The 26,810-nt window shown below is 40.6% G+C and overlaps 1 protein-coding gene across 11 annotated transcripts in view; it reads right to left on the bottom strand.

Moving 5' to 3' along the window:
* BEND7 (BEN domain containing 7) overlaps positions 1-26,810 on the bottom strand; it is a 100,594-nt gene that overhangs the window by 7,200 nt on the left and 66,584 nt on the right. For 9 of the 11 annotated variants that reach the window (XM_073229273.1, XM_073229274.1, XM_073229272.1 and 6 more), the window contains one exon: positions 6,876-6,995. In XM_073229273.1, the coding sequence (XP_073085374.1) occupies positions 6,876-6,995 (120 nt within the window). Of the gene's footprint in view, positions 1-3,345; positions 3,434-6,875; positions 6,996-26,810 lie in introns of all 11 variants that reach the window. The other 2 variants (XR_012128053.1, XR_012128054.1) reach the window with 1 other exon arrangement.

The following is a 26,810-nucleotide window of genomic DNA, read 5'->3' as shown; positions in this document are numbered from 1 at the left end:
CTTCAGTCACAGAAAAACTGCTAATTACAAAAAAGAAGGTGCTCATATGTCTCCTGATGACTTATGGACTTGTCATTCTCCCCAGCATGCTGTGGACAGGTCAGAACATTTCATTACGGCCATGCGGATCATTTCAGCTGTTCTCCCTATGTCCCATGGCTAGTGGCCCCATTGGAAGTTTCTTGCTTGCAGCCACCCTCCTGCTTCGTGCACACAAGCACGGGAGGCCAAACGAGGGCTGCCGATTGCATCACGTTATAATGCTGAATTGGTGGGAAGCAGAGCTAGTACTATGTTCTTGTTTTTATTGCTGTTGCTTTAAACAGGATCAGTGTTAAGATACGGAAGGAGATGTTCAAAGCTTTCCACTCTAGTTCACCCTCTACCATCTTGTCCTGGCATCAGTGAAAGACCCCTTGTCTGCTGACCTGCTGTGTCTGCCACAAAGAGAGAACACTAAGAAAGGATATAATAGCCAAGACCAATTTTGGCTGGGGAAGAGTGAGAAGCCACAAAAAAATGACATAGTAGGTGAATATTTAATGACACAAAAACGTTCAAGTCAAGCAGTAGGATAAATGGGAGGATGGAAATTTTGTAAATAAGTTTACAAGTGAAATAAAGGACATACTACAATGCTGAGGGTTCTCTGGCTTTTAGGCATTTAGAATTTGTTCTTTGAGTTTTAAAAATTCTAGAATATAAAAAATAACGAATGTAAGTTATTTTTATACTTATAAGACATTATGCTAATTGGTTTGAGTGAATCTGAATATGTATATGAACTACATGTGGTAGTTTTAAATATCCTTCAGTATTACAATGATAGCAATGAATGCCGCCACCATTTATTAAATGCTTACCATTTACTCAACACTACATACATTGTGTCGTTCAACTCTTAGAAAACCTTTCAAGGTAGGTCTGTTATTTGCTCATTTTAACAAACAAGGAAACTAAGCAACTAAGTTTGTACAGCTCCTGAGTGACTCTGCCAAGGACCCGAGTCAGGTTCACACCTGGGCCCTTCATCGCTTTGTGTAGTCCACACATATATTACTTGCATCAGTATGAGCTAATTTAAAAAGTTTCAAGTGTTGAGCTCATTTTACTTTAGTAACTTTCCCTACTTTATATGTATAATTGCTTTTCATTTAGTTGTAGCAAAAATCCGTCCTGGGTTCGAATTGCTTTTCCCTTTGTAATTTAGCTATCCTCACTTATTAAAAATAGGCCTATGCAATTACATGCTTTACTGAGAATGGAACATATACAACCAAAAAAGATATATGTTATTATATGTAAATTAATATATTCTAGCTGCATGAACAGGGCCAAGTGCCATGGAGGAAGAACATGACCATGCTACTTAAATTTAATTATAACATCTGCCTGCAATGAGAAGCTCACGATCTTTCTTCCCTGGTGACACAGTCAGGTTGTGAAATTTGGAAAAGATTGAGCAAGTCCAATAAAAATTTAATAGCAGTGACAGTTTCACTCTTAGATCTAACACAAATAAAAAATTGTGATTTCAGTTCTGTGGAAATAATCTAATGAAAAATGATAAAAATCCACACTAGGAAAGGAATCATTCCAGTTAATAGAAAAAAAAATTATCACATGTGATGAGAGCCCCAAATGAATTTCTATTTGGATTCGCATAGCAACCTTTTGGCTCTGTGTGGGGCTCATCCTCCTCCTAGGGGTGGTGCGGGCTTCCCTCAGTGGTGAGGTGATCGGCCTGTCCAGTTAGAGTCTGTACCTAATTCCAGGAATTGAGCTAAATATGATAAATAAGGTTGAAGTTGTGGAATATCCATGAGACACTGAATTATCATTTGGACCAAAAATAATCAGGACAAGGAGCATGAGAGCAAGCAGTATTATTGATCCAGGCCTCTCAGTTCCTGTCAGCATCACCAAGGAAATGCAAGATGATCTTTTTTCAGTTTGCTGGGGTCCCACTTTTGTGCTGCTTGAGGAGAATGAAGTGTAATAGTATTTGACAGAATTGGAAGATAAAACTTACAAGGCAGGTCACTCATGGGCTGTCACTTGGTCTGGTTTGGTTTGTAAGTCAGGGTTGGTTTTGTTCCTCAGCCACCCACCACTTCTCAGACGCTAATGGAAGCTGCTCTACAGGTGAGGGGAAGTGCCAGGGCACCAGTCACAACCCTTTGGGCAGACAATCCAAACCCAGAGGAACGTGAACATGTCCTAAATCAAATCGGACGATACTGTGGAGCTGGGCAGACAATGCTGTGCGCGTGTGAGAGGCTCCCGCAGGAAGGGAGGGTGGGGTAGCCGTCTAAGGCAAGGTGGGGGGCTCACTCTGTAGAAACAGGCATGCATGTGTGGGAAGGAGCACGTCACGTGAGTTACTGATACAAATGCTGAGATGGCAAAGAAATGTGCTCACTGGCCAGTCTGTTTGTGGGAAAGAGAACTAGGAATGTGGAGTGAAGTCCCCGCTGCGTGTGTTTGTTGGGAGTAAGTGGGGAAGGGACTGGAGGCCAGAACTGGTCTCAGCATCTGACAGTAGAAAAACAGAAGCATTTACGGGGAAACAGTTTGAACCAAACAGTCCTCTGCAGTTCACTCTACACAGACTCCAGAGTCTTCTCCCTCCTTTCTATGTCCTCTACCTTCAGGATTTCTCTTCAAAATTTTTAGGTCCCTTATGGAATTTTAATCATTCTCCTTGGCTAGAGGCACATGTTCGGTAACACAAGGCTTCTTCCTTTCTCTGGGGTGTCTCTGCAGCACTTAAATTAGTGACAGCAGCTTTCTGGATTTATTTGGTTCTTTGCCCTGAAGTTCCCAAGGAGCTCCAAGTATTCTCACACTTTTCCATTTACTCCCACCACTCCCTGTGAAGCAGGAAGGGACCAGAAACCTTCTATAGCTTCTAGATAGAGGTACAGGAGTTTGCTAGTGTCCTCAGGGTAGAAGCTGGCGGCATGGTTGGGAGCAGTGTGTAGGAGAACCAAAGCGTAACTAGGTGGGTGGTTCTGGGGGGTACTTTGGCTCTTCACCTTTCCTTTGGGCTACAGAGTATGAAATTTAGATCTCTTTGTTGTGACAAATTTTAAATTCCTCTCTAACCTGAATATTCTACTTAGTGTCCTTGTCTGGTTTTGGTTCAGCAATTTCCCCTGAATATCAATAGGTTAACAGTTCTTAGAATATGCAGTCAAGATTGTCAAGGTGGAATTTAGGCCACACACGACCAACTTAATACACACTAGCCAGGACACATTAAGAGCTGCATTTCATTTAGGATTTAAAACTCAAGAGAGCGAGGACCCAGCATGATGCTGGTGCCACTAAGGTGTTACTTACTGTGAAAACCTATCAGGCAATTGTCTTTGATAACACCTGTCATTCAATTGTAAAGAAATTTCCTTTCACCTCCAATATTTCCTGGAACCTGAAATGTTACAAAAGAAGGCCTTTGTGAGGCAACTCCAGGCTGAGGCAGGAGACCTGCAGCATAGGAAGCGACAGACCCCCCTGGCAGGAGGTCACTCCTTCCGAGATGCTAGTCAGCCACTCCACCCTGAGCGAGGTCAGGCTGCAGTGACCATGACGTGGGACTGCGCCTTTGGGGGAGGAGGGTGGACAGAGGGAACCGGGAGGACCTGAGGAGACGGGGGGAAGAGGAGGAGCTGAGAGATAGAACTTGAGGCGGAGGAAGGAAGGACACTTGGAGACAACTAAGTGAGTGGCAAAAGGCACACCCAGAAGTCCAGGACCTTGTGCCTGAGGACAGAGCCCAGGGGCATTGCCATCCTGGGGGGATGAGACACATATTTGAACCTCAGGTAAGGAACTGATGGTATGTTGTCCATGATCTCACATGACCTTGATAAGCTAAGCAGTAAGACCTTTTTGTTCTTGATTCTTGTCCCTTCTTTTCCATTGATTTGTTGGTTCATTCGACAAACACTCATGTTCACACTGTGCCCTGCACTGTTCTAGACACTTGGAATAGACACATGACTCTGATGAAGTCTCTGTTCCTGAGGATCTCAGTCAGTGGAGGACACAGGTGTGTAACTACTGCAGTGGCAGGAGACTAAGGCCTGGGACTCCAGGGAAGGCTCCAGGAGAAAGTGACCATCGGGATGCTATTGTTTACAGGAGAGGCACTGTTTTCCAGGCGAAGGAAAAGCATGGGCTGAGAGCCCAGCGTATTTCAGAAGGGGAGAAGTCTGGTGTGGCTGGAGAAGGCACGAGGCCAGGTCAGGAGATGAGGAAGGGTGGGGTCAGACTGGAAAAGACCTTGTATGTCCCTTGGGGGGGTGGCGTGTAGAGGGGGTTTCATCTGGGGCATGACAGGAAGCTAGCAGCAGTATTAATTCAAGGGTGGTACAAGATCAGATTTAATTAGCAGAGGCAAAGAGAATGAAGTCCAGGGTCTCAGGACCAGGGTCTAGAGTCTCCGTGGATAGACCTGCACACTCAAGAGCCACGGATGATGGGACAGTTCAGATCTTGAGTGAGGATTTAGAATGAGACCAGCACCAAGTATGGAAACTGGGAACCTTGCATTTAGGAGAATGTGAAGGTGACTGAAAGCATTGTCAGAGCTTCTAGAGGAGGAATGAAGAGAATGAAGCCACAGATTCAAGGGAACGGTCTCAAAAAGGAAGACGCTCCACTAAGTGAAAATCAATATGGAGGACAAGTCAGAGTGGTAATACACAGACAGTGAAATCTGATCATCTGGATGTGAAGGCAGCAAGAGTGTATGCAGAGTTGAGGTGAGAGAGAAAAGGCAATGGATTCCCAAGTGAACTGGGTTAGGGAAGCCAACTCAGCACAAATGCTTCTGGAAGAAATTTGACCAACAATGTTAGGAGAAAGAGATGGCCGTGGTTTTAAGGAATAGCAAGGATAAAGGAATTGTTTTATATTTGGTTGGCAAAGGAAAGGAGAATAAGGTCATAAACATGCTTTGAGCATTTTGTATCAGCTCTATATTTGTGGCAATACTTACATTTTCTAACTCTGAAAGCACCCCTGAGGTAGGAATTGGTCTCGTTATATAACTGGAGGACGTGAGGCTCAGGGAGGCTGAGTGCTTTGTCCAAGGCTCCAGGAATTTGTAAATGGCAGATGGGAGCTAGGAATTCAGACCTGTGCTTTCCAGTAGGTTACTGTGTGCTTATTTGTGATGATTTGAGGATTAAGGAAAAGAAGGCAGTGAAAATTGAGAGACCTGGGAGAACGAAGACTATAATTTATTATCCAAGCCTGAAAACCTTTGCAAGTGAAAGGCACATCATTAACAATTATGCTGGGATAACAGGAGCAAAGCGGAGTGCCCAGGCACAGCAGGCTGGCTGGTCCCTCAACTGGGACACGGGGTTAGGCTGCCCCAACAACCGCCGTTGCTCCCAAGCACTGCTGCAAATGAATATAGCCATTTTCAGAGAGGATATACTAGTTTCATATATAACATACATCTGGAGCTTCACAACAGCTAGGGCAGGCTTTATTTTTATGTCCACTTCATGATAAACACTGAGGATTAGTGACTTGCCTAGAGACCAGAGATGGTAAAGAGCAAAGGAGAGACCTGAAAAGCAAAGCTTCTGACTCCATGAGGACTTGTTACCCTAATGCAACAATGCATTTTTCTACCAGTGTCTACTGCTCTTTACAAAGAGAGCATCCATTAAATATAAAAGAAAGCAAGGCTTAAAAAAAGACAGGATGATTTTTAATTTAAAAAATCATCTACAGCTGAATATTTTAGAGTCCTGATAGCTACTTTCATAGGAAAGAGCTGAAAGGTTGTCACACTGAAAAACCACCTGGCCCCTCAGTGCCTGTGTGTTTCGCCATGTTGAGGGCATTCCCAGCCTGGGCCAGGAGTCTCCCCAGAGGCCAGTGGGTGTGCCCTTCTGCAGGCTTGGTCCCAGTCACTACTGCTCATTGGGAGTTCACAAGAAAGGATGCGTTAAAGACATGGTCTCACGTGTTTGTACTGTTGTTCTCATGGACCTCCCTAACAAACAAAGGTGTAACATTCCACCTCCCAAACTCCCCCACACCAGGCACCAAAGCACAGAAGGCTTTTATCAGGCCAGGCATCCTGAGGGTTGATCAGAAATTACTTGTTCGTTTGTTTTTAATAATACCTAGGGGTCTGTGGTCTCCTAGAGAATATAATTTTTATGTGATGATAGAAAACTGACCTCAACAGGATTCCTCACTGGTAGATTGGCCCACTGTCATTTTGGGGAGACTGAGACTTCACATGACCAAATCTAAATAATCATAATTCAACTAGTATTCACATTTCTTGGAAGAATACTCCCAGAATCACCAAGGCAAGATTTAAAAAATACATATGTATTTATATTTATACAACATATATTTATATATAATATATATATATTTATATACACACACACACACATTTGACTTAACATCCCTTTCTGTCTATTTAATATGGTGTTTCTGGTAGGATAGTTTTTGTTACGTTTACCTTAAAATTATAGGACTTTTTACAAAGTCATGCAGTTCCAAACAAACAAAAATCAATAGGCAATAGAGAGTCCCAGTTACATACATAAAACACACAAGACCATAAATGGGATTAGCAATCTTTTTTGTTTGTACTATTAATAAAGAAGATGGCCTGACATACTTTTTTACTATTTAAACTTCAGGTGAGTTTCAAGATTCATCTGAATAAGACTGACCATTAAGTTAGGACCATAGTATGTTATGTAGAGCTGCTCCTTAGAAATACAGAAGACAATGAAGTGCCCTAGAGCAAAGAATTGTACTTTGCAATGTAATGTTTAAGAATTCCACAAAGGATCTTCTGCAATTATTTTCTTGCGGCTGATTCATACCTGAGCCTCTTTTTAACCTTCTTCTGGCCAGTTTAATTTGATCCTGCAGTATCTGTACCCAGTCTCTTGGGCCCGGAAGTTTATCCACATGATTAGCAGTACAGTATTTTTCCGTGAAGACTGCAAGAAAATGTGAAAAACTGTTAAATACTTCAATAAAATATGCAGATCTGAAATAGGAATATATCCTAAGAAGGAAAAAAGGTAATGTATTTCTAAAAGATGTCATTTCTGTACTGCTATCTTCAGTATCCATATTCCATTCCTTTGTTAAGGATGGAGATTGGCAGAGTCCTGAATTGTGACGCAAAATGCAACCTGCTGTACTTGGTAAATACGTACTATGTTTTGTAAGTTTTGTTATGGGAACTGCTGTTTCTACTTTCTCCACATCCATGTGTATGTGTCTTATGGGCAGAGAAGAAAATGCTTCCAATGGGTCCATTGGCCCCATGACAACATTCAGCAAATGTATTATTATTGCGAATTCAAAACCTAATGCAGAATTACACAAAAAGATGATATCAGAGTGATTCCTACTAAATCAATCAGTACTCAGGTAGTAATGCAGTTGTGTCTTCATGCAAGTTCCAATTCTACTTTGAGCCAACCTCTTGTATACTGTACTCGCTTCTAGGAAAGAACTACCTATTAAGCACAAAGAAACTATGGAGAATCACATGACAGGACAAAAGGGAGGCAAGACAATGATCGTATTAAAGCCACACAGCATGTGACTGCACATATCCACGCTGCTGACAGTTCTGCTCCACACTCTGTTCCTAGACACTTTTAAACTCTTTTCTCAAATTCCTCTCTGAAAGGTCAACACCTAGCATGCAGGCACATTGCACTGCCTTCTTGGTGTTTAAAATATTAGTAGTTTTACTGTTTTAAAGGTTTCTTTTAAAAATAAATGACAAAATGTGGACAGATTCAACTATATAGACCTGCAAAATTTGTGTTGAATTTTACATTTCTGTTGAAATAAACATTTCATTAGAAGGAGAAAAGCTAGTTGTACTAAATATGACCAAAAAACTTCAATATCTATCACCATGTAAAGAGCTTGTTCAAATAAAAGAGCAACTTACAAAGTCTCTCTAGATAAATGGTCAAAGTATATTTAGCAAAAAACACAAAGAAAAATGTTCAACTAATATGTAAACCAAAGAATTGTAAAACACGCTTTATACTTACTGAATTAGAAAAACAGTGTTAAAAAGCTAGTACTTAATATTGATAAAATCATGGAGGCCTGCTGCATTCAAACATTACTGTGGCATAAACTGGCAAACCCCATTTAGGAAATAAGATAGCAATATATGAGAGACATAAAACTGTTGACCTTTAAATTGACAGTCTTACTTCTAGAAACTTATCCTAAGGAAATAATCTGAAAGGAAAAAAACCCATATGCAATGCAAACAATGTAGTTGTGCAGGAAGAGATGAATGGCAGTGACGGGGAGACTGGATTTGACTCAGGGGAGGCACAGCAACTCCTCTCAGGAAGCTACTGCAATTGTGTGGGTCAGGGCAGTTGGTGAAGACGGCAAGGGGGTCCAGGACAGTACCTAGAATTGGCACTTCTGGGGAACCGTATGACCTGGTAAATGCAAAAGGGAAGGATTTTGAGGGGAAGGCAGGATGTAGCAGGCTTGGTGTGGGACATGCTGAGATTGGGGTGTTTGCAGAATACCCGCTGTGGAGATGGCTAGCCGGAATTTCCATAAAGAAGACTGCAGTTCAGGGATGGGGTCCAGGCAGAAGATACTCTTTGAGAGACATTCAGATATATGCGGTAGTTAAAAAATGAGAAAAAACACTGAAGGGAGAACATATCAGGTGTAGAGAGCACTGGGCCAAGGATAGAGCCCGAGAGAACCTGAGTTTGAAGTAGATTCAGGCACAGGATCCATGAAGGAGCCCAGGTTCCACTGCAGTTCGAAGAAGCAGGTCTTGCAAGCAGTGAGTGGTGCAAATAGAGAGGAGGGGCAACAGTCTAAAGGGCAGAAGAGAGGGATAGGAACGGAGGCTTGGAAAGTGTCCTCTGGAGGCCATCGGGGGGTGGGGATGGGGATGACCACAGATGGCACTCAAAAAACTAGGTTCAGTTGAGGAATGAGGAGAATAGGGGCAAGAGAGGGCAGGAGGGCTAAGGGTTGGGGAGACATAAGTGTGATTTACAGGCTGGAGGAAGCGGCTGGCACTGAGGCAGAAGACGGGATCTGAGAAGAAGGACACACCAAAGGAACCACACCAGAGGAGCTGCGAGGCTGAAGGGTCGGGCAGAGAAATGGGCGGGTTGCTCTGGAGCATGGAGATGCCTGGGGGAGGTTCAGAAGGGCTTATATGTTGGAGTAATCACTCTGGAGACTTCAGTGAGTTGGTGGTGAGGGGTGTGGAGTGATACAGAATGTCTGGAGTTGCCTTGGAGAAGAAAGGAAAGGGGAGAGCAGCCAACTGAGGACACTAGGACGACATCAAGCAGAGGGGCAACGAGCTGTGGCTGCAGTGCACCGAGGGGCAGGCTGTGTCCTCCCGTGGTACCTGATGGAACTAGCTAGGAGTAGAGCCCCTGGATGGTAGGGCTGGTTGAGGGGTAGGATTTTGCTGGAAAGTTTTGGGATATACTCCAGAGGGCAGGGACATAAAGCACTTGAAGATGTTCATGAAGATGTCACCTGAAATGAATCACCTCAGCTTTCTTCACTCCTCCTTCCCACCCACATTAGCTGAGGAAGTGAAGCCAGAAAAAGGCTCATAGTGTTGGAAAAATCTCTGGAGATCCAGGAATAGAATTATCAGTGGCATTGGCAAGGAGGTGCCATGGAGTAAGAGCAGTTGAGGGTATGATGCCAGAGTTTAAAATACCCGCAGTGGCACAATGGGTATGAGGAGGCTAAGGTGTGGCAGCAGTGTACAGTGGAATGCCACTGTGGATGAGGTCCAGTATTAGGTGGCTAGGGGGTTGGATGGATCTTTCATGTGGATGCTCATGTGAACACTGAAGTTATCCACCTGACAGCAGGACCTGGGAGCGAGAGGAGCATGTACAGCCGTGATGAGAGCCCTCACAGAAAGGTGCCACCCAGCCCCTGGGCAGAGGAAGGGAGATCATTAGGAAGCAGAATTGAGGACTGGGGAAGATGTCAACAAGATTGCTCAGTAAAGGCACATGGTCCACAGGTGAGTAAGCTGTCTGCACCTGATTGAGATGCAGAGGATTCAGTATCATGGGGGAGTGGTTAGTGTGCTTTCCAATCTCCTCTACCAGATGACACACAGCTTCAGGGGTCTTCATATATTTTATCTCCCTTAAAGCAGCTACAACAATGCCTGGTACTGAGTTAGAACTCAATACACATTTGATGGACAAACAGACATACTTCCCAGTTTTGTTTCTAATGAAAGCAAATACGAAGCTCATGAATTTTGACTAACTGGGAGAGAAAGGCAGTGTTAATTAACAGGATATAGTTAAAGAAACAAGGTTTTATTAGATTCAAATGCCCACAATAACATTTCCTGTTCAGAGAAGTGCCAAAAAGGTTCTTGAAGTCTTGTTTTAATGAAATGAAAGAAAACCTTGCATTTTGTACCTTACTAGTTTATATGAAAATGGGTACAGACTATACCATCATAGCAGGTAGACCTCTCCCTTCCCATATTATTTATATAGTTAACTTTTATGGCAATCCTCTTTTCTTAGGTTCTGAAATGCATGTGTCTAAATTAGCACACATTAGAAAGTAGTGGTTCCAAGTTAACAAAATAGGTGTGGATTAGGCCGACATCAAAATGACTCCCAGCAACAATGTGTGTCAGCAACCGAGTTTAGGAGAACTAAAGGGAAGGCTCTGGGGTGTTTTCTCCTACTCTGCATTGGGCTACCAAGCAGATCTTTCTAATTTAATATTGAGCTCAAGTATTCTGTCATTCACTGAAAAGGCAACAATTTTTGGTTATTATCTTTCTCAGCTAAAACTTACCTGGTTTCAGTAAAAAGAAGTCAGGGAAATCTCTCTCTCATGGGATCTATGTCTGAGACCTTTGAAGGCATGATATTGGGCTTCTTGAAAAATACTATACAAACAAATATTTCCACTGGGCATATTATTGACATTCTATTTCATGGCTTACATTCAAACTTAAAAGAGACTTTTAACTAGAGTCTGTCTACTGAAGATGAAATCTTATTCTCTGTTACATGTGCAGATGAGGCCTCAGAACAAGGCCAAAAGGTTGTCATTGTATTGATCTGAAAATGCTCAATATGCAATGTGAATAGCAGTATCAAGTAAGCAGAATATATTTTTGCTATCTAAATCTACAGCTAAAGGTCAAGCTATTATCCTGGTAACAGTTCCATTAGGAGTAATGATGTGAAAAGAGGCATTGCATTAATGCACTGGGTTTCCCACTATGTTAATAGTGGGTCATTAAGAATCATAGTAGAACAATTTGCATTTATCCTTAGAATGCAATGGGTCCTAAAACAAAATTTCCCTTCTTTTCTATTATAATATATTAAGGGGAAGCAAGGGCTAATTTTAAACAAATCCAAATAATCTGAACAAGTGTATTAAGGCTAACAATTAAACTAAATAAAAGAGTTAAAGCATCTACTCTGCTTAATATAATTTGAGGTCCCAAGCTAGTACAAAGAGTATGTTAAGTCACGAGGGAAATGACAAATGCTCAGTTTGGTCTGTACATGAGTAATGACTTTTCTCAGATACTTCATTTGAACCAAACCCTTTAATTGTATATAAACAATGAATAAGCTAGTGGTGGCTGAGCAGATCCTTCCCTAGGATCTGCAGAATTTACTATCATCAGTGAGGTGGTGTGTAGCATGTCTGAACGTGACATGCTGACAACAGGACTGGCCGTGTCCCCAAACAGCTATCTGTTCACATGACAGTTCCTAGAAGACTTCTAGTTTGGATTTTTCTGGCATTATGTGCTGGGAAAAGCAGAATATGGTATGGATTTTTACAGAAAGTCACTGGACCACACAGACACTTTAAGAAGTAGGAGAAGACTTGCAGTTTTAATTTCACTGTGAAATCCTCTTAACTAGTCTAGAATGGGCCAGCAGTAGGAGCCAGGAGTTTTAACTTCGGTCAAACAGACAAGTGGAAATCAAGGTTGAAAGCAGGCAGAAGTGAAGGGGGGACTCCTGATGAGATCAGCCAAATATCCAGAGTTTGAGAGGGGCCAGGGATGAGGACGGGAAGGAGAGCTTCCATGTAGAGTCCTGGGGATGTGCAAAGGAGAGGGAACCTGGGCCCCAGTCTATCCCAGGGGAAGGATAAGCAGAGCTTTCCTTGCAGGCTGCTGGCAGGCCACCTCCTCATAGCATGCCCCACACTGTCCTCTTTCTACTTCAAAGCTTATTTGAAACTTCCCATGGGCTAAGCACTCTATATGTATCTCATTTAATCTTTGCAGTAACCTGATGGTGCAGATATTTGAGATCCTGTATTACAGACAGAAACAAAGTACTGGCAGGTTCAATAACTGGCCCCAGATTGTACAGCTAATATGAATTATTTTCCACATAAGTTATTTAATTCTAAATTTAAAGTTGTACATGAGCATATAGACATTGTAAAAGAACAATAATTGAATTCTAAATATAAGCAAATCAAAGCAGCTAAGTTAATGCTCCATGTGAATGTTGTGAGTGGCAGTGTTACTTTTAACTACACAAAATAGAAGCATGGTGGACAGGAAGGGAGGATCAGGTGGGGCCTGTCAGGTCACCTCCCTGCCTGAATCAAGGAAGGGAAAGGGAGACTGCACCTTGGGTAGGATGGGTGTATGGGTATTTTCAATTCTGAGATTGATAACTTTGGTCCAAATTTTATATAGTTTTAATAGTATATATATTTTTTGATGATAGGATGGTACTTTGCTTCCCAATTTCATAGAGAAAGCTAAAACCTCTAAGTTATAGCCTTGATATTCATTCTAATAATTTATTAAAATAACAATAAATGTGGCAGTTAAGGTACTATGAAAGAAAGGAAAAGAACTTAATAAGGGCTGGCTTATGGTATAGGGCTTTGCAGGGCTCCATATCTTGGTACAAGTGTTACTGGTCTAGGGACTGGCTCTCAGCAGTACAGGTTCAGAGAACTGACTTTACCAGACCACCCAGGGGGTTCAGGACTGAGATGCCAGATCACAATAACTAAACCTAAAAGAGACTGGTAAAGAAGTAGGATGATAATTAACTAACATGTAATGGGGGTATTATCTTTTCAGTATTTAAAACATTTGATGTCATAGCCTAGTACTCCCACTCCTGGGAATCAAGGCACTAGAATGAAGAACTGAACAGAAGATGGCTTGGTGAGCACGGAACTGGACCAAAGGCAGCTGGATGGTGTGTGGCTGGTGGAGCATCAGGATACCTATGGGAAACTGCCCACTCCAACCCCTGTTGCTAGAGTGGGCAGGAGTGCTCCACACCAGCACCCTCCATGTGACAGTCTGGCTGGAGCACTGCAGGCACTTGACCTAAGGGAAGCCAAGTCATGCTGCACAGAAAGATGAGCTGGGCCTCACACATGCTGTTCCTCAGAATGGTGAGCAATGGGAGGAGGATGAGGCTTTAGCAATAGTAGGCAAAGCTGAGACATCATGAGAGTGGCCCCAGTGCATCTGTGCTAAACAGGACTGTAAAGGGCAGGAACTAACTGGAGGATGAAGGCTGGGAAGGGGCAGAGGATGGAGCAGGGAAAAGTGGAAAGCCAGTGTGGCTTATGAGAGAGGGAGGCAGCGTGCACAGTCAGGCCCGAGAGAAGCCTTGGTGCCACTGTTTCCATGTGGAGACACACAATGCAGCTTCTTCCTAAGGGAGCTGGAGTGATACTCTGTTTCTTGAAACCAAAAGAGTCTTCTTGAAGAGAGCTATTTATAGATATTGGGGTAAAGCCTGATTCTTAATCCACTGTAGACTACAAATGAATGACCACCAAACTCCATTATTACAATTATAAATTAGACAACCAAGCAAATTCATAACAATAATACTTACAAAACCTAGACTTATAATAAAATGGAGAATGCCAAAGGCAGGGCTTAAGAACAATCAGAGAGAATAGACATTATCTAAAAAGAACAATGGGCTGATAGCAGATTCACAACAGTAACAAAATCTGGAAGACAGTACAGTATTTTCAAATTGTTCTGAAAAAAAATCCTCAATCTAGAATAAATTACCCAGCTAAACTCCACATCATTCCATTGTGAGAATTCAAAGATTTACTATGGGTTGTACTCAAAGACTAAGAAAGCTGAAAGCAGAGGAAAGAACTGGAGCAGGGGAGGGGAAGGGAGTCATGACCTATAGATATTAAGAACAGTTATAGTGCCAAGCTAATAAGAACCTGTGTGTTGGTTCAGAGGTAGATAAAAGACCAAGCATAAATATGGGAGATGGGAGCTTAGTGTATGACAGAGGTGGAATTACAATTCATATAAAAAAAAAAGGATGATGTTAGAATGACTGACTACTCATAGATATAAACAAATTAAATCACTCCCTCAGATTTTAGGCAAAAGTAAATTCCAGGAAGATGAAAGATATGAATATGAAAATAAAACCTTAAAATGTTGATAGAAAAAAAATTATACCAATATTACCAGGGTAGGGAGAATCTCTTAAAATGGGCACAAAAATGCCACAAAGCATAAAGTAATCTACTTGACTGTTAAATCTAAACTTTGGTATGATCAAAGAGATTATATGATAAGTTATCACAGGTTGGACAATAAGAGGAAATATTTGTAACACATATAACTGACAAAAGAATTCATGTAAGTCAATAAGAAAACAAAGCAGTGCTGAATGAAGCTGATGATGCTCGTACCCTGTGACTCCATTCTGCTAACTGTAGAGAAATTTGTTACCTAGAGAAACACTCATCCACGAGCTCCAGGAAACACCTTGATAGCTGTTGCCATAGGTATTTCAGAAGACACAGAGCTACCCTAAGTGTCCCTTAATAGAAGACTGGAGAAAGAAATTGCCTCATTTATAAGTGGTTAGCAGTTAAAATGGATAAATAAGATAAACCTTAAAAAAAAAGGACACAAAATTGAAAAAGTACAGGCTGGGTATGTAGATTCATCAATTCACAAAATAACAGTAAATGTGGTTTCCAGATACATACTTAAGCAGTAAAACAAAAACATGAATGGGAAAGTCATACCAACTTCAGGTTACTGTGGACAGAAGGCAGAAAGAGAAAGAAAAGAATAGAGAGTAGAGGAACATTTTGATTCTTAAAATTAAAAGGGTAGGTATAAAGTAAATACAAGTGTTTTGAATCTTAGTGGTAAGGCAAGACAATAGATCTTGACAAATGTCTTCAACATATTCAAGGTAAGGAAGAATATTATTATTTCCCCTTCCAACCTAAAGATTATTGTTCATGGGGAAAGATACCATTCTTCACTCAGTCTATGAACAAATCAGAAAACCTCTCCTAGGATGAGGATGTGAGAATGACCAGATCTCAAGTATACTCCTTACATGCACTCTTTTGGAATGAGCACCCACAGCTACCCTTAAAAGAGAGAAAACTGGGTGCTTAACCTGCTGGAATACTAGGGTGAAGGCATACTTTCAGGTGTCAGCTGAAAGATGGCCTTCTCAGACAAGGGTTCCCAGAGTCCCTTAACCAGTAATTTTTGATGTAACAGCACTGAGTGGTCATCTAGACTACGTACTCAGCAAGGCAGACATCATGGAGCTCTAATTCACTGTCAGCACACGAGGGAGCATAAATGTATGGCTCCTGAAAGAATAAATATGAGAATCTTTTGCTAGTCTGTAACTTGATTTGAAAGAACTAAAGGTAGAATTTCTCCAGTAAATAGCCAGAGTTCTTGAAATACACTGAACCCTGTAGTTCATTTCAGATTTGATTTCACCATAAGATTTAGCATGGTTTGGGAGAAAAAGATGGCTGAGTAGGAAATCAAGGCAGAAACCTCCTGCCAAAAACCCATAAAAGAAGAAATACAGCAAATACAACTAAACCTGAAAATGACCTGAAGACTGCAGAACAGACCACCTATACCTGGGGAAGAAGGAAGACCTCACAGAAAAGGGTAAAGTGGCAGAGCCACAATCAAGTGGGACCCAAGCCCCCCCAAGCCCCAGACTACAGGCGGAGAGGGGATAGGTGCCCCAGGAACTCTGCACATCTGGCCCTGGAGAGCTGCTCCAGGAGCATGAGTCCACATTAGTTTGGATTCTGGTGATTGATGGGGCTGGATACTAGGGATAAAGTGGTACACTTTGAGAGGCTAAGATTCCAGCTACTTGTGGAGAACAGGCATACTCCACTGACCCCACTGAGACCAAAGCAGAGGTGGCAGTTTGAAAGCTTTGCCAACAGGGGGAGTGGTGCTAAAGGGGTGAGGGTTGAATGGAGCTCTTGCCTCAAGAGAAAGAGCAGGTGGACAGTATCTCCCCAGCCCTGCCTTGGCTCAACAGGTTCAGGAACTCTTAAGAGCCCCAGATGCTCCAACACCTACTCTGGCAACTCAGCCCAGAGCTGCCTCCCTGTGTGTGCTGCCAGTGAGCCAACCCACCCCACCCAGTAGCAACATCAGACTCTGCTGCGTGACGGGCAGAGGGAGACTTTCCCAGCTTTCTTGGCTCCATTGCAGCCCAACTGGGGAGGTGCCTGTAGAAGCCAACCCCAAAAGCTCCTTCCTACCTGTGGTTGTGCAAGCCTGGTACTGTGCACTGCGTGCTTCCCAGGAGCCACACAACAGCCTTGCCCACCCCACTAACCCTGCAGCCCCACCATCACTGCAGGCCAGGCAGAGGGTGCCCTGACCACAGCAATACCAGCAGAGGCTGGCCTCAACCACTGCATGCCAGCAGCTGGGGCTCATGCAAAGTAGAACCAGGCACTGGAAAGTAAAGAGTCCTGAGCTTCTGAGCACCAGAAGATGCTTCCTTCATGAAGCTATGACTCCATAGGCCAGGAAGCATAGCAGAGTCATCTAATACCAAGGAAGAAACAAAAACCATGACAAAATGAGGAGGCAGAGGAATATGTTCTAAACAAAACTACAGGAGAAGACACCAGAAAGAGGGCTAAATGAAACAGAGATCACCAATCTTCTTCATAAAGATTTCAAAGTAAAAGTCATAAACATGTTCACTGATTTAGAGAAAAGTATTCAAGATCTCAGGAAGGACTTCAACAAAGAGATAGAAGATCTGAAAAAGAGCTGAAGAATACAGTAACTAAAATTAAACATATAATGGAGGGATTGAAGAGATTACTGCAAGTAGAGGAAACAGTAAATGAGATGGAAATTAGAGAATAGGAACACAGTGAAGCTGAGGAACAGGGAGTAAAAAGGATCTCTAGGAATGAAAGAATTGTAAGAGAGCTGTGCAACCAATCCAAACAAAACAATATTTGCATAATAGAGGTACTAGAAGGAGAAGAGAGAGACAAAGGGATAGAAAGACTCTTTGAGGAAATAATTGTTGAAAACTTCCCCAATCTGGGGAAGGAAATACACTCAGGTCATGGAAGTACAGAGAGCCCCTAACAAAAGGAACCCCAGGAAGACAACTCCAAGACATAGAATTATTAAAATGGCAAAGATAAAGAATAAGGAGAGAGTATTGAAAGCAGCCAGAGAGAGAAAGAAGATTACTTATAAAGGAAACCCCACCAGGTTATCAGCAGACTTCTCAGCAGAAACTTTACAGGCCAGAAGGGAGTGGCATAAAATATTTAATGTACTGCAACAGAAGTACCTTCAACCAAGAATCCTCTACCTGACAAAATTATCACTTAAATTTGAAACAGGGATTAAAAAATTTCCACTTAAACAAAGGCTCAAAGAATTTATAAAAACTAAACTAGCATTATAGGATAAGTTAAAGGGATTGCTGTAGATGGAAATGTACCTAAGGCTAAATAGCTTTCACCAGTGAATATAAACCCACAGTAATTGACCAATTAATTACCAAGCAAGTACAAAACTAAAACAAATAAAAGAAGCAAAATCAACTATACACGAAATCAATCAAGGATAGACAAAAAATGCCGATTATAACATCTAATACATAAAGTGTGGAGGAAGAAGGAAAAAAAGTACCTTTAGATTGTGTTTTAAATAGAGTAATCAGCAACTTAATATAGACTGTAATACAGTATGGAAGCTATCCTTGAACTTTTGCTAACCACAAAATGAAAGCCTACAGCAGATACACAAAAAAATTAAAAAAGAGAAATCTAATCACAACACTAAAGAAAACCATCAAATAACAAGAGTACAAGAGAGAAAGAAAGGAACAGAGAGGAACTATAAAAATCAGAAAACAATAAAATGGCAATAAGTACATACCTATCAACAATTATCTTAAATGAATGCACCAATCAAAAGACATGGAGTGGCATAATGGATAAGGAAACAAGACCCATCTATATGTTGCCTACAAGAGACTCATTTCACACCCATAGACATACACAGACTAAAAGTGAAAGGGTGGAAAAAGATATTTCATGCAAATAATAGGGAGAAAAAAACAGGAGTACCAGTATTTATATCAAACAAAATAGACTTCAAAACAAAGGAAGTAAGAAGAGACAAAGAAGGACATTACATAATGATAAAAAGGATCAGTCCAACAAGATGATATAAACATTATAAATATCTATGCACCCAATATAGGAACAACTAAATATGTAAAACAAATATCAACAGAATTAAAGGGGGGAAACAGATTGCAACACATTCATTTTAGGAGACTTTAACACACCACTTACATCAGTAGACAGATCAACCACACAGAAAATAAATTAAAAAACAGAGGCACTGAAGAACAGATTAGATTATACAGACTTAGGTATCTCCAGAACACTCCATCCAAAAGCAGCAGGATACACATTCTTCTCAAGTGTACATGGAACAATCTCCAGAACAGATCACACACAAGGCCACAGAAAGAGCTTCAATAAATTTAAAAAGATTGAAATTATATCAAATAGCTTAGACCACAATGGTATGAAAATAGATATAAATCAAACAAGGAAAATAAAAAAGCCTATAAACACATGAAGGCTAAACAACATGCTTCTATATAATTAATGGATCAATGAACAAATTAAAACAGAAATCAAGCAATATATAGAGACAAATGAAAACAAATTCAACAGCCCCAAATCTGTGGGATGCTGTGAAGGCAGTTTTATAAGGGAAGTACATTGCAATACAGACCTACCTCAAGAAACAAGAACAATCCCAAATAAACAGTATAAACTCACAATTAAAGAAACTAGAAACAGGTGAACAAATTAATCTCAAAGTTAATAGAAGGAGGGACATAATGTAGAGCAAAAATAAATAAAATAAAGAACAAAACAATAGAAAAAATCAATGTAACCATAAGCTGGTTCTTTGAGAAAATAAACAAAATAAACCCTTAGCCAGACTTATCAAGAAAAAATAGAGTGTACACACATAAACAGAACCAGAAATGAGAAAGGAAAAATCACTACAGCCATCACAGAAATACAAAGAGCTATTAGAGAATACTGTGAAAAATTATATGCCAATAAATTAGACAACCTAGAAGAAATGGACAACTTCCTAGAAAAATACAACCTTCCAAGACTGACCCAGGAAGAAACAGAAAATCTGAGCAGACCAATTACCAGCAATAAATTGAACTGGTAATCAAAACACTCCCCCAAAACAAAATTCCAGGTGCAGATGGCTTCACAGTTGAATTCTACCAACATGTAAAGAGCTAACATCCTTCAAAGTATTTCAGAAAGTAGAAGAGGAAGGGATACTTTCAAACTCATTCTATGAGGCCAGCATCACTCTAATACCAAAACCAGACAAAAACACTACAAAAAAAGAAAATCATAGATCAATATGCCTCATGGACATAGATGCAAAAATACTCAACAAAATATCAGCAAACCAAATAAAAAGAAAACATCAAAAATATCATCCATCATGATCAAATAGGATTTATTCCAGGGATGCAAGGATGGTACAGTATTAGACAATCCATCAACATCATACACCACATCAACAAAAAGTACAAAAACCACATGATCATCTCCATAGATGCCAAAAAAGCATTTGACAAAATTCAACATCCATTCATGATAAAAACTCTCAACAAAATGCGTATAGAGGGCAAGTACCTCAACATAATAAAGGTCATATATGATAAACCCACAGCCAACATCATACTTAACAGCGAGAAGCTGAAAGCTTTTCCTCTAAGATTGGGAACAAGACAAGGTTGCTCACTCTCCCCACTTTTATTCAACATAGTTCTGGAGGTCCTAGACACAGCAATCATACAACAAAAAGAAATAAAAGGCATCCAGATTGGTAAAGAAGAAGTTACACTGTCACTGTTTGCAGATGACATGATATTGTACATAAAAAACCTTACAGAATCCACTCTAAAACTACTATAACTAATAACTGAATTCAGCAAGGTTGCAAGATACAAAATTAAAACACAGAAATCTGTTGTGTTTCTGTATACTAACAACAAAATAGCAGAAAAAGAAATCAGGAAAACAACTCCACTTACAATTGCATCAGAATATAATACCTAGGAATAAACCTAACCAAGGAGGTGAAAGACTCTGAAAACTATAAGACACTCATGAGAGAAATTGAAGAAGACACCAATAAATGGAAATCTATACTGTGCTCATGGATAGGAAGAATCAATATTGTCAAAATGGCCATCCTGCCCAGAGCAATTTACAGATTCAATTAAATGCCTATAAAAATACCAACAGCATTTTCCAATGAACTAGAACAAATAGTTGTAAAATTCCTATGGAGCCACAAAAGACCCTGAATAGCCAAAGCAATCCTGAGAAAGAAGAACAAAGCTGGGGGGGATTATGCTCCCCAACCTCAAGCTCTACTACAAAGCCACAATAATCAAAATAGTTTGGTACTTGCATAAGAACATACCCATAGATCAGTGAAATGGAATAGAATGCCCAGATATAAACCCACAGATCTATGGCAATTAATATATGATAAACAAGCCATGAATATACAATGGGGAAAAGATAGCCTCTTCAACATCTAGGGTTGGGAAAATTGGACAGCTACATGTAAGAGATTGAAACTGGATTACTGTCTAACCCCATACACAAAAGTAAACTTGAAATGGATCAAAGAGCTGAATGTAAGTCATGAAACCATAAAACTCTTAAAAGAAAACATAGGCAAAAATCTCTTGAATGTAAGTATGAGAAATTCTTTCCCTGGACACATCTCCTCAGGCAAGGGCAACAAAATCCAAAATGAACAAGTGGGACTACATCAAACTGAAACGCTTCTGTAGAGCAACGGACACCATCAGAACAAAAAGGCATCCTACAGCATGGGAGATTATATTCATAAATGACTCATCTGATAAGGGGTTAACATCCAAAATACATAAAGAAGTCATTCACCTCAACACACAAAAAACAAATAACCCAATTAAAAAATGGGTGGAGGACATTTCTCCAAAGAAGAAATACAAATGGCTAACAGGCACATGAAATGATGCTCCACATCGCTAATCATCAGGGAAATGCAAATCAAAGCCACAATCACCTCACACCAGTTAGAATGGTCACTTATCCAAAAGAGAAGAAGTAACAAATGTTGGCGAGGATATGGAGATATGGGATCCTTCCTACACTGTTGGGAATGCCAAATTGGTGCAACCATTGTGGAAAGCAGTATGGAGGTTCCTCAAGACACTAAAATAGAAATACTATTTGACCCAGTAATTCCACTCCTAGGAATTTACCCGAAGAAAACAAAATCCCTTATTTGAAAAGATACATGCGCCCCTCTGTTTATTGCTGCGCTATTTGCAATAGCCAAGACATGGAGGCAACCTAAGTGTCCATCAATGGATGAATGTATAAGGAAAATGTGGTACATATACACAAGGGAACATTATTCAGCTATAAAAAGAAAAGAAATCTTACCATTTGCAACAACATGGATGATCTAAAGGGTATTACGCTCAGTGAAATAAGCCAGACAGAGAAAGACAAATACTGTATGATTTCACTTATTTGTGGAACATAAAAACAAAGCAAAACACAAGGAACAAAACAGCAGTAGACTCATAGACACTGAGAAGTGACTAGTGGTTATAATGAAGAGGGATTGTGGCAGGTGGTTGGGGAGAGGAGGGGGTTAAAGGGGCACAATAATTTGCAATCACTATAAGTTGGTCATAGGGATGGTAGCACTGAGAATACAGTCAATGATTCTGTAACATCTTTCTATGTTGATAGATAGTAAACTGCACTAGACAGGGTAAAGATTTAATAATATGGGTAACTGTTGAATGACTGTGTTGTACATTTGAAACCAATATAAGATTGTATATCAATGATTCTTCAATTAAAAAAAGATTTAGCATAGTTCATCACCTATTTCCCTAAAAGTGAAATCTTTAAAAGGAAATACAGTAATACAAATAATAATGTATTTATTGGTGAAACTAGAATATCCTACTAACTCATACATGTGGAATGCTGCAGGGCAGTCGGCTGGTCAAGTACAATAAGAGCTCACCATAATGGCCATTGAACACTTTGTCCCTTAGGGCTGATCCTTGTATAGGGCTGTAATTTTCAGTTGGTTACTGTAACGAAAAGGACCCTAGATAACAACAGAATTGATTCCGAGTCATATTTATTTAACTCTATAGGTTTACTTTTTCAAGAATTTGGACGAAAATTACCGACCCATAGAATTTCTGGACTGGGAGAGACTATTTTGTGCAAGAGTAGATAATGTTTCAAGACCTCAGATGGCAGTCAGGAGTCGATCTACATCTCACAATGCTCCTTTCATTATCCCTTAACTGGTGGGACTTTGAGGTTTGAACAATCTTGTTTAATCACATCACAGCAATTCTCAAAGATTTGAGGACAGAGTAGTCTGTAGGAAAAAAACAATATCCCTTGTTTTTCTTTATTCAGTTTTTGCTACAATGGCATTTCTGTCTGAAAGAAAGCACCTTTCTTAAATAAGACAAATTTTAAATTTACTTAGATTTAAGAAAGCCCTCAGCGGAGCTCTCTTATAATACAACTAGTGGGAAATGTGATTAACACTTTCCTTTGGCTACAATACACTCTTGGTGTATTTCAAGAGAATAAATTATATGTGATAAATATTAAGAACTGGATAATAACAAGTTTTGATGTAGTGGTGTTTTACTACTTACTCCTTTTTTGGGGGTGAAGGAAAATGTTTTAAAATCATAGATTTATTGAAATTCTACTTCGAAGGCATTTGGAAATAGTATAATTCATTTATTTTATAGATCAGGAACTGAAGCTCAAGCAAAGTAAAATTTAAAAGACTGAGAATCATCAGCTCAAAGAGGCAACTGACATAAGAGCATGCACACTCACACTCCATTTGCCCAAGCCTTGCTTCACAGGACACTTTCATGTTAATCTGTCCTTTGCATAAATGAATGAGGAGAAAGTACTGGGTTCTTCTCTCAGTTTTTCAAGCTAGGGTTTCTTGGCACATGAACTTGTGAAGTCATTCCATGAAGTACTGAGTTCACCCCGAGCCACAAAGTCTGGAAGCAATATGCAGTACCTGACGAAGCTATGACACTTCCCGGAAGCTCAGGTACCATCCCAAATCCAGGGATGGCCAGGGCTGGAAGAACAAGAGCAATGAGCTAGCAGAGCAGTGGCAGGGATGGAGGGTCAGGTCATCAAGGCACCACATGCATCCTTTCCTGCCACCTCTGACATGGTGGCTGTTGCATAGTGGACACGAGTGTGAAGGTGCTGGGTGGTGGGACTGGGCTGATACCTCAGAGCTAGGAGTTTGTTTTTTGTTCCTTTAAAATGGTGGCAACTCCCTTCTGATTGAGATCAGCTGTAGGAAACTTTTGGGCTTGCATTTTGAGGCTGACAATCAAAAAGTTCTCAAACTTTTCTTGGATACTTTCTCTCTGAGCTGCCAAGTTGCTATGATGATAAATGCTGTAAAAACACAGGGATGGGTGAGTATATACTGACATATCACAGAGTCTTGAGATGGCAAAATTAGGACATGGCACATTTAGCCTGCTTATGGATTCCGTCATTCGGTGTATTAAATCAAAATTCCACAACAAAATTACTATGTTTTACCTTTTGAAGATGATTACTCTCTGGTGTGAATGAAAGAGTGACATAAGTATTCTTTCCATGTTGCATATTGTGAAGGCTGCTCTTTGATATTTGATGATATTCAGTGCTTTCTGAGTCCCCAGTATAAAAATTGGGTTTTATATTCAGGATCACCTTGATGTTTTGGATTGACAAGATTTATATTTGATTATTTGATTGCTGCACACTACTTGATCTGTCTGTTGCTTTTGTTTCTTCCAGTCTTCAGACTTGTATTCTGCCTTCTTTAATTTCTGCTGCTCTCTTCCAACTTGAGAAGGTGGGTAGTTATACATCTAGTTGTGCTTTCATTTTTAAGAAACCACCTTTTTCAGTGAGATAAACTGCCTGACTCCCTCCATCCCTCTTTCCTTCCTTCCTGGATTTATCGGTCATTAATTATGTGAATGGCACTGATTCACATGCCAAGCAAGATGTCCAAACACAAATAGGATGTCCATATAATATCCTGATTTGCCCAGCACAGTTCACAATGACTGTTTTCCCAGTGAAATTATTAACTGCACCATTTTTGCTCTCAAAGTGTCCCAGTCTGGGAAATAAATATCATCGTCCTCCACATAAACCATGAGTAGCAAGGCAAAGGGTTAAGACTTACTGCTACACTATGTAAAGGTAATATGTGCTACAGGAATGTAAATAAAGGAGTAATCAATGCCGATTAGGGCATCTGGAGGAAGTCTCATGGTAGAGGTGATGAGACTTGGCTGGACTACAGAGTAAGTTCTATTTGCTTAGAAAGAGAAGAGCATTGTAGCCCTGGGGAACACAGCGTAATTCAAAGTTCAAAATGAGTGTGTGATGCCTGCGGAATAGTGTCAACACTGGGCTGGTTATCCTGGTAGGAGCACTGGGAAATAGAGCTGTAAGAGGAGAGAAGTCAAGTTAGGGGTAGTCTTGAAAAGGCCAGAATTTGGACTTGATTTAATGGGCGAAGAGGAGGTAGGTAGGAAAATGTCATGAAATTTGTTTTACAAGTATTACTTGGCTGTTGGTATATGGTATGAACTAGAATGGAAAAATGAGGGGCAGGGCGGATATTTAAAGAGTTCAAGGACAAGGTGATGCACAGCTGCACTGGGATGGTGTCAGAGAAGGTGAAGACCAAGGCAAGAGAGAGGATGGGCAGGGCCAGATTATTAGGAGGAATCAGTGGCAAAGGAGAAAAGGAATTGACAGTGATTCTGAGCTTTCAAACTTGAATAGCAGGAGAATGTTGATACCTCCGCCAAAAATAATGTGGCTGCAAGTGAGTGTTAGTGTTAGAAGCCCCGTGCCACCTTTCAGGTGACACACTCTGTGGGTAAGAAGGACCACACCCGACTCTTTAGAAAAAGACTTGCCATTAAGTTGGAATGTCTCAGATGTCTCTGTCCCCACCATTCATTGTATCATTTGCTCCTGGATTCTGTCCACATTTCTTATCAGGATTTGCCCCCACTTAGTTGTATATGGCTGAGCTGATTAAAAACTGTATGGGTGGTGATGAAGAGGTGTGGGGAGGGAGGTGCTTAAACGTATCAGTATTGGCCTTACTCTGTGATCAAAAGGACTGGGTTGATGTGGGGATGCCAAGGTTCTGAGAAATACCAGGAGCTGACTATGGAGAGGTGTCAAAATCTAATCAACAGCCAAATGCCAGAAAGAAGAACCTGGACACAGAGTCAGTGTTACACAAGACTTGATTGCAGGGAGCAGTCAGTGGAAGACAGGACTAATTCCAAGAGGCAGTGCCCTCTCTTCCAAGGGTGCTTTTAACAGGATAGATGGAGCCATGCTTGCTCTATACAAAGATGTCTTAAAGGCAGCTAAAAAATCAATGACAGCTTTCAGCTCAATTTTAATGAAGGTCTATGGATTTTTAAGGGGTTTTCTTAATGGAAGCTCACATATTTCTTCAGTTTTTTGTGGGTTTCCCATTAGCCCACAATACTATAGTGACTACAAATATTCCATGATCATTTGCATATGCACCTTTAGGGCAGAAATCCAAGCAAATATCAAGTTCTGAGTTTCTCAGATTTTTGATGAATACCTTGTATGAGATAGTTAATAACTGCTCATGGAATTGAATTAAAATATTTGCCAGATTACTGGCACCAACTATAGGTCCAGGAGAAAGCTATGAGGAATATAAATTGACCAATTCTGGACTTACGATACAGTTCTACTTCCCTACAATGAGAAAGAAAATAGGAGAGATGTGGCATTACCTTAAAATGCAGGTGAGCATCACAGATTAGCCAAACAATTCAGAGATTTAAAGAAAAATGAGATGGGATATGCAGAAAATACTGTTTTCTATTTTTAGGGCCATTGCTAGCCTGTATGGGGCCTCTGTGCAAACTAGAATGGTGCGCCTTCCTCAGGACATTTTACTTGTATCTGCCCAAAAACTGTCATTAAAAATATACAAATTGACACTGTCCATAATGGAAAAGGTGCCCACAGCATTGTGTGATGCACAATCATGTTGGACTGGCCCTGCTTGTGCTATAGAACTTATCTTTCTTGACAGGGAGCTTCTCTGGTCAACCCTCACAGTGGTGTTAAAATTCAGGTTTTGTAAGAATTCAGTAGCTGGGAGTTGGAGTTGAATCTTTGAAAGTTAATCCACAACTGGTTCCTATCCATTATGGATAGGCTGAAGAAAGATCAATAAAAGTTACAACCTT

The sequence above is a fragment of the Manis javanica genome, chromosome 2, assembly GCF_040802235.1.
Source record: "Manis javanica isolate MJ-LG chromosome 2, MJ_LKY, whole genome shotgun sequence".
Taxonomy (NCBI): Eukaryota; Metazoa; Chordata; class Mammalia; order Pholidota; family Manidae; genus Manis; species Manis javanica.
The sequence above is the reverse complement of the archived record's forward strand: the minus strand, read 5'-3'. Positions and strand labels throughout refer to the sequence as shown.